Source organism: Oryzias latipes, chromosome 16 (genome assembly GCF_002234675.1).
Source record: "Oryzias latipes chromosome 16, ASM223467v1".
Taxonomy (NCBI): Eukaryota; Metazoa; Chordata; class Actinopteri; order Beloniformes; family Adrianichthyidae; genus Oryzias; species Oryzias latipes.
Genome location: NC_019874.2, coordinates 29655187 through 29668586, shown reverse-complemented (window position 1 = coordinate 29668586; position 13400 = coordinate 29655187). Strand labels below are relative to the sequence as shown.

At 39.3% G+C, this 13400-nt stretch overlaps 2 protein-coding genes across 2 annotated transcripts; one reads left to right on the top strand and one right to left on the bottom strand.

The window, feature by feature from the left end:
- The first annotated feature begins 6030 nt into the window (after positions 1-6030).
- On the top strand, positions 6031-7358 carry LOC105356085 (C-type lectin domain family 17, member A-like). The gene is made up of 3 exons (XM_023964590.1): positions 6031-6422; positions 6502-6590; positions 6677-7358. The coding sequence occupies exons 1-3, from the start codon at positions 6125-6127 to the stop codon at positions 6758-6760; spliced, it is 471 nt and encodes a 156-aa protein (XP_023820358.1). The 5' UTR covers positions 6031-6124; the 3' UTR covers positions 6761-7358.
- A 974-nt stretch (positions 7359-8332) lies between these two features.
- On the bottom strand, positions 8333-13400 carry LOC105356084 (macrophage mannose receptor 1-like). The gene is made up of 5 exons (XM_020710471.2): positions 11802-13400; positions 11150-11548; positions 9540-9884; positions 9371-9459; positions 8333-9281 (listed from the first exon to the last, which is right to left on the bottom strand). Exons 1-5 carry the CDS (start codon positions 11839-11841, stop codon positions 9198-9200), a joined length of 957 nt encoding a protein of 318 aa, XP_020566130.1. The 5' UTR covers positions 11842-13400; the 3' UTR covers positions 8333-9197.

Below are 13400 nucleotides of genomic sequence, written 5' to 3'. Positions count from 1 at the left end.
TAAGCAGTCTCCAGAGTTTTGATTTTATTTTCTAATTCTAATAAATCTGCTTTCTCTTTGCGTTTTTTTATGCGTTGAATAATAGATGATTTTCCCTCTCATGACTGCCTTTGCTGTTTCCCAAAGAAGGCATGGTGAAATTTTGGGAGTATTGTTGAATTCTAAGAAGGTTGCCCACTCTTTCTTAAATAATTCAATAAATTTTTGGTCCCTTAAAAGAGACGTGTTAAATCTCCAGGTCGTACCAGAGGGTATGGATATTTCCTTAAAAGTTTTTATAGAAACTGGTGCATGATCACTGATAATAATTGGATGAATGTTGGAACTTTGGATATCTTTTAAGAGAGAGTTACTAATTAATAAATAGTCTAAACGAGAGTGTGAGTGGTGAACTGGAGAGAAAAAGGTGAATCCCTTAGTGTTTGGGTGACATGAGCGCCAAGCGTCGCAGAGACCCAAATCATTCATGTACTGCTTTAGGATACTTGCAGACCGCCATGTACGCTGGTTTGCTGCTGTGCTGAGTCTGTCAAGTTCAGGGTCCAGAATCAGATTGACATCTCCTCCTATAATGATTGTGGAGTCAGAGTGAGGTGAAGAATCTGTGAAAGAAGGAAGAGTCGTCAACATTCGGGCCATAGATACTGGCTATTCAATAGTCTTTATTCTGAATGGATATATTAATGATTACAAATCTACCTTCTGGGTCAGTAACTGTATCCTTATGAGTAAAATTAAGGTTTTCATTAATCAAAACAGCAACTCCTCGTTGTTTTGAGTTATAACTAGCAGAATACATGACTGGAAATTGTGAGCTGCACATGACATGGTCCAACGAATTCGGTAAATGGGTCTCCTGCAATAACGCTATATCTGCTTTTAGACCACACAGGTGATTTAACACTTTCATTCTCTTTGGCCCAGAGCCAAGTCCACGCACATTCCAGCTAACAATGTTAATACTGTTCATGACTGCTCCGACTGAAAAGGTGTAGAGCTAAGTAATGCGTGTGTGCCAGTCCGTGTGCGCATGCCTGCATTGCAAACCCGCTGCACAGAGAAGCGCTGTGCATGTGTGCGCGTGAACGTTTTCTGGCTACGTGAGCTGCGTGTTGCGTGCGTCCTATGAGAGCCTGTGTGAAGTGTTTGCAGTTTGTCGGCGTGTGTGTGCGGGATCTCGTGTGCACGTCCGTGTGTGCGCCCGCGCGCCCGTTCAGTGCGTAAATAAATACTCACCGAGGATGCGTTGCTTTTCGATGATTTACATATGAGGAGGGGGAGAGGGGGGATAAATTATTGAAGATGGTTAAAATGACTGATTTCTACTCTTATTAATTCACTTGCTCCAAAAAGTCATGATTTGTTATGTTTATTTTCTGATTTTTAATCATAAACATGATTTTTCTAATGAAAATAATCAGAAAATATTTTAGAGCAGTGTTTTTCAACCTTTTTTGAGCCACGGCACACTTTAACCTTGACAAAAATCCCGCAGCACACCAGCATCAAAAATTAAAAAAAAGGAGAAACTCATAGTCTGTATTGATCCACAGCTCCTCTACAATCTCACGTGCATTTTTGTCATAATTGTGGCAGAAAAAGCTGGAAGCTCCAGCTGTTTTTCGTAAAGATGTAATAAAAATTAAGTTAGAAGATTTAAAAACTGTTTGATGTGTGTTCGTTGTGGTTTCAAGACGTCTATGTAAGACTCATTGTGTGCTGAGACGCTGTCACTTTAACCCAATGCAACATGGGAGATGTAGTGTAAACAGCCGCCGATCGCAAACAGACAAGCGTCTCTGAGCTTCATTGTTTTTTTGTTCACTTTTTCCACAGTCTGACACCGGATTCTGTGGAAAGCTACACCGCTAAAGACGAGCTTCAGCTGGTATTTTTGTTGGAACTGAGAGACTTTATGAGTAGAATCAGAACAAGGAAGTGAAGACTTTAACCTCTTCTGATTGGTCAGACTGATGACGTATGATTAAGCCTCCAAGAATGATTGGTGGAGACAGTTGAAGGGGCGGGACTTTTCCTAAAACATCTGAAGCTATGACTAAATCGCGGTACCGTCATTCTTATCAAAATGTCTTTAATAGAATCAAATAAACACAAAGAAAAAAGCATTTTACGATCTTTCATATTCCTAACTACTCAGTGTTTTATCAGGGCCTGTTTGGATGAACACAGAGCTGATATCCTGGAGATGGAAAATGTTTTTAGATCAGTTAATGAGGGCAATTTCCCACACTGGTTGAAAAACACTGTTTTAGATAACTGATCTGTATGATCAGCATCATAGTCATGTGATTTTTTTGATACTTAAGCATACTGACCTGAAACTGTGTTGGTAAGGCATTGATATCAGATGAAAAGTTATGAACCAGATAATGATCAATCGTGTAATAAAATACTTACAGTAGAACAGGGGTAGGATTACATTAGTTAGCTTCCTTCCACTCCCTTTCAAGCAATCTTTGATTTACTATCTAATTATCCTAAATTTTATACGTCTTTGAATGAATGTTTGAATGCTGATTGTATTGTTTTGTAGATTATTCCTTGATTGCTGGAAATAAACCATTTCAAATCTAAATCATAGTAAAACTCATTCTGTTCATCATCATGAAGACATGAAGAATCTCATTTATGCAACAACTCTACAATATTTTCTTTGCTTGATTTGAGCTGCACCTAAAACCATATTTGGGGGCTCCTTCGGGGAAATGGGTTTTCTAATGACACCAAAACATTTTTCTGAACTGAATAAAGTTTCTTATCTGAAGACTTTTGTTCAGTGACTTTGTTTCTGTTCTCCCGTGTAAAAATCTTCAATAAGATAACTTTTACAACACTAAACCTCTGGTTCATGGCTGATCAGCTCTTTCTCTGGACCAACTCTCCAGTAATACGATAAGATAAGATAGACTTCATTCATCCCACAATGGGGAAATTCTTTTCTCTCCAGCAGCAAAAAAAGACATTCAGAAGTGCAAACAGAAAATAACTAAGTAAAAATACACAGCAGAAACAACCGTAGAAGAATAAAAAACAACTGAAAAACAACGACAACAACAGTTTACAAAATAAGTAAAATGAGTGAATAGAAAAACTGTGGGGGGGGAATGACCTGCAGTAGCTCCTTCTTGCACTGTGGGGGCAACAGTCTGGTTGCTGGTCAGCGCCTCTACAGTTTGGTGCAGGAGGTGGGAGGGGGTATCCATGATGGATGTTAGCTTAGCCAACATCCTCCTGTCTGCCACCTCCTCGATGGACTTCAGTGAGCAGCCTGACACGCCTGAATCTCACATCCTTACCCTTACGTTTTGTATAGGTGTTCATTACGACCTGTCGCTCGCAGCATGACCGTAGAAAAGAATGTGCACGAACGTTTTACCTCCATGGGTTCACAGACCGATCTATGACCCAGATATTTCCTGCAGGTAACATGCATGGATGATCCATAAGGGTTTTACCATTGTTCCCCTGTAGACAGCCAAACCCACCTGCAAGGGCAGTTGGGATTCGGACTTTAAATAATCCTTAAAAATACAAAACCAGAAACAACGGGCAAAACATTAGACGATGAAAATTACATTTGTGATATGACTAATGTTTTAAACGTCGCTTTTCAGTGAATATGACAGAAACTAAACAATAAAGTATCTTTAATCAGAAGATGATCGGACTTGAAAAATGACCTTTTGACCTCAAACAGAGACTCTAAATGCAGTCATTCCTCTGAATGCAGCTATGTGGATGCCCAAAAACCCACAATTCTGCACGTTTACCTTAGACTTTTCATTGGAAGCACCACTTAAACGCAGAGGGCAGAGTGAAGGTAGCTTCAAACAACGGTCAGTTTTAGAAGATAGCAACATTTTTAGAAGTTCTTTCAGCAAAGCTGTAAACTTTCTAGAACAACATTTCAGTGGAAAAAAATTTGCAAGTAGTTAATGATTTTCAAAGCATTGTTTATCAGTGAAAGTTTGCATTCGGAAATAGTTTCAACCAGACATAAAGGTCGCTTTAACAAGTTGAAACTTCAGATCTCATCATCATAACTGCTTCTGCTTTCAGGACTGTGAGTATGATAATCAATACATTTTTTTTAAATTTTTTTTTGCAGGAACAAAGTAAACAATAAATAACATAATTAGAAAATAATCTAATGTGCAAACTGACGTGCTTTATAAATGAATCCCGGCCTAAGCTTTCTTTGTGTTTTTTAAAGCATTTTCCTGATTGTTTTCCTTGTTTAAACTTTCATCTTTAGGAAAAAACATGAAGACACTTTGGACATTTTTGGACTGCAGTGAGTTTTTTCTTCCTCTACTCATAGTGACTAACGGAACGTCCAGAACTTTTTGAACATCTGCATAAATTTGGAAAATGGATCAGTACACGACGCTGATGACTCTCCTCTCATTTGGTAAGTTCTACCGTCTATTTTGGAAAGTTTCTGTTTTTCTTTAAAGCTGTAAACTCTTTATGAGGGATGCATTTGATAAAAGTTTGTACATGAATGTGAAATCTCACGGGTGATAAATAATGATCCTGCAGTGTGTTCTGGACTTTAACGCTTTATCAATAACTTCATCTCCATCCAGGCTGCATCTCCGGCTCACAGTTCCCCCTGCGTCAGTACCACTATGTTAACATGGCTCTGAGCTGGAGTGAAGCCCAACTGTACTGCAGGGAGAAATACACAGACCTGGCTACATTTGACAGCCTGGATGACTTGAACAGACTGAAAGCCGACTTTTCCTACTCCTGGGCGTGGTTTGGTCTACATGATGATCCAGCAGCTTGGAAAACATCGATGGGAAATAAGAGCAACTCCTGGAGATGGTCAGCAACAGGACAAACTAGCACAACTGGATACCAGTCGTGGGACAGAGCCAATCCGGATTACCTTGATGCAAAGGAAACGTGTGTAACAATAATTGGAGAGGGACTGTGGAACGATTTGACCTGTAATGCCTCCCACACTTTTCTTTGCTTTAATGGTAAGAAAACTTTTGGCCGGAAGTTTTTCTGAATACCTTTTTGTGAAGAATAGTTAGAAACTGCCTTTAACTTTTATTACACTAATGGTTTAAACTTAATTCACTGAGCATGTATTGTCATCTCAAAATTATATTACATTTGAAGAAAGCACAGCCAAACTATTGTTCTAACAGTTTCTTCCCATACTCCCTCTTTTCTGTGCATGTTTTCTGCTGAGCAGGCCTCAGACTTATCTTCACTTTAGCCTTGGAGCTTCTCTCCACCAGTAACCTGTGGGCGTGATTTTCACACGAGGTCCATTGGACGATCTTCTGAATATGCAAATGCAGGGTTTTTATACCAAGCCCATCCCTGAACTCTTTGGTTCGGACTTTGAATGTACCATGTTCATGTCTGTCCCCTTCGTGTTTGTGCGAAGTAAAACCTCCACAAAAGCTAAGTAACTGTCTCTGAGTCGTTATTCATTATTTCTGTGTGCAAGAAACTGACGGGGTTACGAACTAACACAAATACAGTCCTTTCTAGAAAATCCAGTTTCTTCACACTTTTGAACCCAAAGGTTTTTCTGATCTTTGGTCTAATTGAGACTATAAGTAAAAGATAAAGTAGCATTAATGCTTTATTTACTTCTTTACTCTGCCGGCAGCAGTTAGACTGGGTACCTTTGGCCACAGTACCATGTACTGACCTGCTCACAACAACAGTCGGTCTGATTAAACCATGTACCAACCTATCAATCACAGAAAGACTCTAAATTACAACCTAACTTAAGATTTACAACAAAGAAATTGGCTTATTTCAGAATAAAATAGAAATTCCATCCTCTCAACAAAATAGATCAAATTTCTTACTCTCATTCACCCAGGTTGATTCCATTTTAGTAGGTTTAGGCGATGTCATCTGGACTTGGTTTTAAAGTTAGAAGACGTTTCACCTCTTATCCAAGAGGCTTTGTCAATTCAGAATTGACATCCCCTAAACCTACTACAATAGGGTGTACATACTTTTACTGTACTTTTACTTTTTAAACATAAGGTTTTTACATTCTGACTAAAAATGTTCTGTTTCTGTTACAGATCAAAACAAGAAAAACTACGTTTTCATCAATCAGGCGATGTCGTGGAGTTCTGCTCAGCAGTACTGCAGGAAGAACTACAAGGACTTGGCGATGATCGAGAACCAGGAAGAAAACACGGAGGCTCAGAACGCAAAACCGTCCAGTGACGTAGTCTGGATTGGTCTGTATCGAGAGCCCTGGACCTGGTCTGATGGAAGCAACAGCTCCTTCAGAAACTGGAATGACTCTTATTTAAATAACTATGCAGATAAACAACACTGTGGAATAGAAAACTCTGACCACAACTGGGATGATTTGAACTGTGGCATGGAAAGAGTTTTCGTCTGCCATCAAGGTGAGCATCTAAAGAAACACTGACATGGTTTACAAGAAAGTGTTGGACTTGTGTGACGGTTTTTCACTGTTCTGTTCAGTTTCAAAGAGGAAGACCACTTTGAGGATGAAATTCATCTCTGATGCTGACCTGACCGACCCAAAAGTCAACGCCCAGATCCTGCAGCAGGTAGATTTCTGGCCCTTTAACCATTTCTTCATCGTTTATTTTTGTGTCACGTTTATACCTGTTTTGTTGTTTAAATTCTCTTTAAGCTTCAAATGATGCTGAGCAGTGGTGGAATGACAGACGTCAAACTGAAGTGGACGATTCAACCCAGTAATAAAACATTGGTCTGATTCACATATTTAATCATTTGTATCATATTCATGAAGACATGAAGAATCCCATTTATAAATCAACTCTACAATTTTTTCTTTGCTTGATTTGTATCATGGTGCCTCTGTCAGATACTCTCCCCCTCCCCTCTCTGCTCTGCTCCGGACGCAAACAGCTGGTTCCACTCACCTCATCAAATTCACCGCCTACTTAATGAGATCCAGGACCAACATTCTATGCCAGTTCGTTGTTCCTCCCATGGTGCATAGTCTGACCAGCTCATGTTCTTGTGTCTTGCCAAGTTCTGCCACGCTAATTATTCCCCTTCAATCCACTCACACGAATTATCACCACGGGTCGCTGTCCATCATCCTCGCTCCTCGTTCAAACTTCACATCAAGAATCCTGTCATTCACTTACCTGCAGTGAATTAAACCTTACTTACCGCACGTTTCTGAGTTTCCTTCCGGGTTCTGGCGCTTGGGTCTGCCTGAAGTCTCACGAGATCATGACCATTTGAGCTGGACCTAAAACCATATTTGGGGGCTCCTCCGGGGAAATGGGTTTTCAAATGACACCAAAACATTTTTCTAAACTGAATAAAGTTTCTCATCTGAAGACTTGTGTTAAGTGACTTTGTTTCTGTTCTCCCATGTAAAATTCAGACAGCCCGTTTTCACTTGCAAGGGCAGTTGGGTTTGGGACTTAAAAGTTAAATGTTTAAAGTTTAAAGGAATTCTAATAAATCTTTAAAGAATCTTTTAAAAATACAAAACCAGAAACAACACGCAGAACAATAGACAATGAAAATTACATTTGTGATATGACTTATGTTTAAAACTCCACTTTTCAGTGTGTCATGATTTCACAAGGATGAGGAACCCAGATGCTGCAACCCAGAAGGAAGACAGGTAAGTGGATGATGAGAATGGATTTATTGTTTTCTCCAGATGTGAAGATGGCTGGTTTGAGGAGTGTCCAGATTAGACGTGGCTGTGGCGTGGCTGGAGGGTCTTGAAGCGGTTAGCGGTTGCCGAGGGTTTCCGTTCTCCTGAGGCGTAGAATGGAAGGTCCGTGCTGCCGTCACTCATGAGCGGTAGGATCCTGAGACAGGGAACAAAGAATTAGTCAGAGTCAGAGACTTGGAACGAAGCTGTAACGAGGCTAGAACCAGAGCAGTCACCATAAGGGGTAACAAACTGGCGTCGAGTAGTGGCGTTGATCTCCTTTTGAATCCACAGAAGATGATGAGGAGAGTGATGGCAGCTGGTGGCAATCAGGAACATCAGGGCAGAGCTGGAGGGGGGAGGAGACCGCCAGGCACCGTGACACAGTGAGTGAATATGACAGAAACTAAACAAGAAAGTATCTTTAATCAGAAGATGATCAGACTTGAAAAAAGACCTTTTGACCTCAAACAGAGACTCTGACTGCAGTCATTCATCCCAAAAACCAACTCTGATGAAAGTGGTGTTTTTAACGTGTTCTTGTGGCATTTTTCTGATGATGCAAGACATATATAAAAGAAATTAAGTTTTAACATTTAGTTTTTTAAGATTCAAATCATTGTGAGTCAGAAGTAGACAAAGAAATGCAGATTGAAAAAGAGTTTATTTGTGATTATTTGAGAAAACATGCTGGGCGAGCTACAAGTACGTTGGCCGAGAGGTGCAAGACACATTTACATGTAAATACAACAACAACAAATCCCAGTACAAATTAACTAATACTGAAAGACAACAGCAAATCCAGCTACAAATGACCAAATCGAGGAACACGACAACAAAAGTGGAGACACAGTTTTCTTTATGTAGAAATTATAAATACTTGAAACAGTCACAAAAGCATTTTTTTAATTGTATCACTACAATCAAAATTGCAACAATGTTTAGCAAGGTAAGCTTTTTGCATCTCTTCCGGTATTAAGTGTACTGTATGTACTGTATTCCCTTTCCGTTAGCAGCCAGCCAGCAAAACACGACAGCAGAAGAACAAAAGCGAGCAGATGCTAACTCAATGGTGGATGAAAACTCGTTATGCTACAGAGCTTCTTAAAAGGGATGTACCAAGTGCACCATCGACAAAATTTGTACTTTTTTGATCGTAGCTAAAGACTTTTTTTTGCATCATTGCACAAATAAATTCTCTAAAACCCAGACATGTGCTGATTCTTTTTTTTAATTCTGTCTCACACAGTTTTAGTGTTTTTTTTAGTGAACTTTAAAGACCAAATGGGACAGGTATCAGAAAAAGTGACTGACAAACGTTTTGTTTTGTTTTAATGTATGTACAGAAAAAAAAATTATTTTGGGTCATTTAAAAAAAGAAACCTTTCCCGGAGGAGCCCCCAAATATTTGGTCGCAAGTGTAGCCCAAATCAAGCAAAGGAAAATATCACAGCGTTGATTCATAAATGAGATTCTTAATGAAAATGATACAAATGATTAAATGCGTGAATCAGACCGTCGTTTTATTACTGGGTTGAATCGTCCACTTCAGTTTGGCGTCTGTCATTCCACCACTGCTCAGCATCATATGAAGCTTAAAGAGAATTTAAACAACAAAACAGGTATAAACATGACACCAAAATACACGATGAAGAAATGGTTAAAAGAGTCTCAGAAATCTACCTGCTGCAGGATCTGGGCGTTGACTTTTGGGTCGGTCAGGTCAGCATCAGAGATGAATTTCATCCTCAAAGTGGTCTTCTTCTTGGAATCTGAACAGAACAGTGAAAAACCGTCACACAGGTCCAACACTTTGCTTGTAAAACATGTCAGTATTTCTTTAGATGCTCACCTTGATGGCAGACAAAGACCCATGGGATGTTACAGGACTCATCAGCCCATTGATGCTGGGGATTCTCAGTAATACAGTGTTGGTTTTCATTGATGTTGTTTAAGCCAGTGTTTGGTAACCAGTTTCTGAAGGAGCTCTTGCTTCCATCAGACCAGGTCCAGGGCTCTCGATACAGACCAATCCAGACCCTATAGTTGGACAGTTTAGTGTTCTGAGCCTCCGTGTTTTCTTCCTGGTTCTCGATCATCGCCAAGTCCTTGTAGTTTTCTCTGCAGTACTGCTGAGCAGAACTCCACGACATCGCCTGATTGATGAAAACGTAGTTTTTCTTGTTTTGATCTGTAACTGAAACCAAAACAAATCTGAATCAAAAATGTACACTGAGTCTAAGTATTTTAAAGTTCAGTGTTCAAGGCGTTTCTGAAGGCCAGAAAATATCTGAATCTTGTATTGATTATATTTTGTCCATGCATACTCAATAAATCATTTGTCCATTCCCTTTTATTATGTTTATGATGGTTATGCTGCTTCCAGACAGACATATTTTCACATTGGAGTATTTAACCAATCGTATTTCAGCTGTCCTCTGTTGCCAGGCAGGGTCAGAGCTAAAGAGGCCTTCACTACGAGTTCTGAAGTCCTACTAATGCAAAACCAATGTTGGTCACTCATTTCTTTCAACCAATCAGATTTTGAGTTTATGTCAGCAGGGCCTTCTAGCAGGCTTTGGTAACGTCGCGGTATTCAGACCTACAGAAGTTTCAGGAATACAGGAAGACAGAGCACTTTTTGATCCGTCTCAGTTAAAAACAGAGCTGACTGTCCCACTGAACTCCTCGACTTGCTTCATCAACTTGCTTCATCAGAAAAATCGTGGTGAATTAAGAAGCAGCCGTACAGATCTGTGTGTTTGGCGCTGAAACACAACTGGACAGACTGGGCTCTCCGCACGGGCCTTGATGGAATAGTAAAGGACATCTTGATGGAACTGAAGATCATAATCTAAATGACAGGGTGATGGAACTGTTTTTGAGGAAAGAGAGGAGGATGGATTTTGTCTTCAGATAATCCCATTTTTGATGAGTGAAATGATAAATATAATAATAAATAATATTCGAAATGCATGTGGTTATTTTCAGTTTGTTTCTGGCTGTAGTTGCATAATGAGATTTGTTTACTATTTTGTTTATTCTGTTTATTTAGAGGCATTTATTGTGGCTACAGGAATTTTCAATGTGCAATGGAAAGCTGGTTTCTGCATCGTAAAATGGTTCATGAAGGGCTGAGCGATTCAGACGTAGCACTACTGAAGGCCCAGGTGTGTAATGCACGGTCCGCCACTGCATTCTAGTCATCAGGTACAAATATTCCATTGAATTCCAAATTAAAACTTTAACCTAAAATGAAGTATTTACAGGCTGAACTCATATTTTGTGCTTTTTTCTCTACTGAAGAGAGCTGGAGGGAGGAAGTTTTTTTTTCCCCTACATTTTTTGTTCTTCCCTCTTTGATTTTGTTAAAGCTCAAATCAGTTTATTCGGTAATTTGGGAAGTATGATATTCACTAAAAGCAATGTCAGAAATATCCATAAAGTAAAACTTGTTCTTACCATTAAAGCAAAGAAAACTGTAGGCGGTATTACAGATATCATCGTTCCACAGTCCCCCTCCAATCATTGTTACGCATGTATCCTTTGCCTGATAGTAATCTGGAGAGAAACTGTCCCACGACTGGTATCCAGTTGTGCTGGTTTGTCCTGTTGCTGACCATCTCCAGGAGTTGCTCTTATTTCCCATCGATGTTTTCCAAGCTGCTGGATCATCATGTAGACCAATCCACGCCCAGGAGAAGGAAAAGTCGGCTTTCAGTCTGTTCAAGTCATCCAGGCTGTCAAATGTAGCCAGGTCAGTGTAATTCTCCCTGCAGTACAGTTGGGCTTCACTCCAGTTCAGAGGCTTGTTAACATAGTGGTACTGACGCAGGGGGAACTGTGAGCCGGAGATGCAGCCTGGATGGAGACAAAGTTATTAATAAAATAAAACATTTAAAAAACAGGTTATTTAGTTTCTTTTCCTTTCTTTTTATAGTTTTCTGAACACGTTCTGTCTTTATTTTATATTAAGAAACAGTTTTTTCTGTAAATCAATACCAACAATGTGGTTGATGATAAGAAGCTTCATGATATGTATTATTTCCAGATTTGCTGAGATTTAACATTCACATATAAACACAGAAAAACTGAGCTTTTTTAAAGAACTTACCAAATGAGAGGAGAGTCATCAGCGTCGTGTACCGATGCATTTTCCAGATTTCACTGCAGATAATTAAATAGGCATGGATGTTCTCTTAGTCTGACACTATAAGTAGAGGAAGAAGAAACTCACTGCAGTCCAAAAATGTGTTTTAATGTGTCCTAGTGCTACAATAAGGATAAACGTTTAAAGAGAAAGAAAGAAAAGGAAAAAACCTGCATCAGTCCTGCATGAATGTTTCTGAAAATGTGGAAAAAAATTAAAAAAACAATGACAATTTTTTTCCCTTAATCTTCTATCATTTCCCTCTCCTGTTAATTCTTGTAATAAAAGCTAAAAATATTTAGTAAATTCTGTATATTCATACTTACAGTTCTGGAAGCAGAAGAGATTCTGATGAGTTCTGACACCTGAACCTGACACCTGAACCTGTTAAAGGGACTTTTATGCCTGATTGAAACTATTTCCATATGCAAACTTTAACTTATTCATAATTCTTTGCGAGTTCTTTATAACTTGCAAATTTTTTTCCAATGAAATGTGGATCTACAAAAGTCTTTTACAGAATAGGAAATCTGTTTTACCTTGTGCATCGATGCACACTGGTTTTTTGCACAGACTTCTGGGAAATTTCTAGGACACTCGATTTTGGAATTGTAGATTTGGACAGCTCTGCAAAAAGGCAAACGCACTGTAGGGAAGGAATTCAGACAACTTACGTTTAAACCAACCGCAAACATTTGTCAGAGAATGAAGATTCAATCACATAAGGGTAATGATTTTTGGAAGTTGCCTCTGATTTCGTAACTTTTATGAATTTTCCTACAGCAACAGGAGAATTAGTCAGGCATCTGTTGAGAAACTTCAGCACAGAAGATGCTCCTCTGTGTTAAAAAAGATACACAGTTAATCAGGATTTATGTAAAAACAAACGAGGATAAATATTTTGCCCTGAAAGATGATCTGAGGATTGGATCTGTGTTTATAATGTTGCTGTTGTTGAATTTTATACAAATCACAAAGAAATTCTACAAATGATCAACTTTGTATCATTGAATCTTTGTCAACTGTGAAAAAGATCTCCTAATGTTTACAGATTTTTTTTTAGCTAAATGTATTGTAGTAGCACATATTATTGCGAATATTACTGGAGAATAAAAATCGTTTTTCCAGAAACTGGAAGCTTAAAAATATTACACTTTGACCCGTTCAGACCGGCCCGTGAATGTATTGTCTTACATTAAAAATGTTCGTGGCCTGAAAAAAAGGTTGGAGACCACTGCCTTTAAAGTGGCCATAAGAGCTTTAAGGAGACACACCTTAAGATGCAGCCGCTCCGCCACAGCAACCCCAAAAACCCTATTTCACATTTCTGTGAATCCTCTGTTGTTCCTCTTTGTCCTTGCTGCACGACCCGATTTAGACCAGATGGCAGATCTTAGCAGATGGTCTCACATTTGATCCCTGAGTGTTGTGGTTTACCAGCAATGTGTGCTTTTCTCTGTGATGACAAACGACAAAACTCTCAAGGGGCTGAAGGCCACACCAGTCCTCTTTCTGAGGAGGAGACTGGTGTGGCCTTCCTTCCTTCCTTCCTTCCTTCCTTCC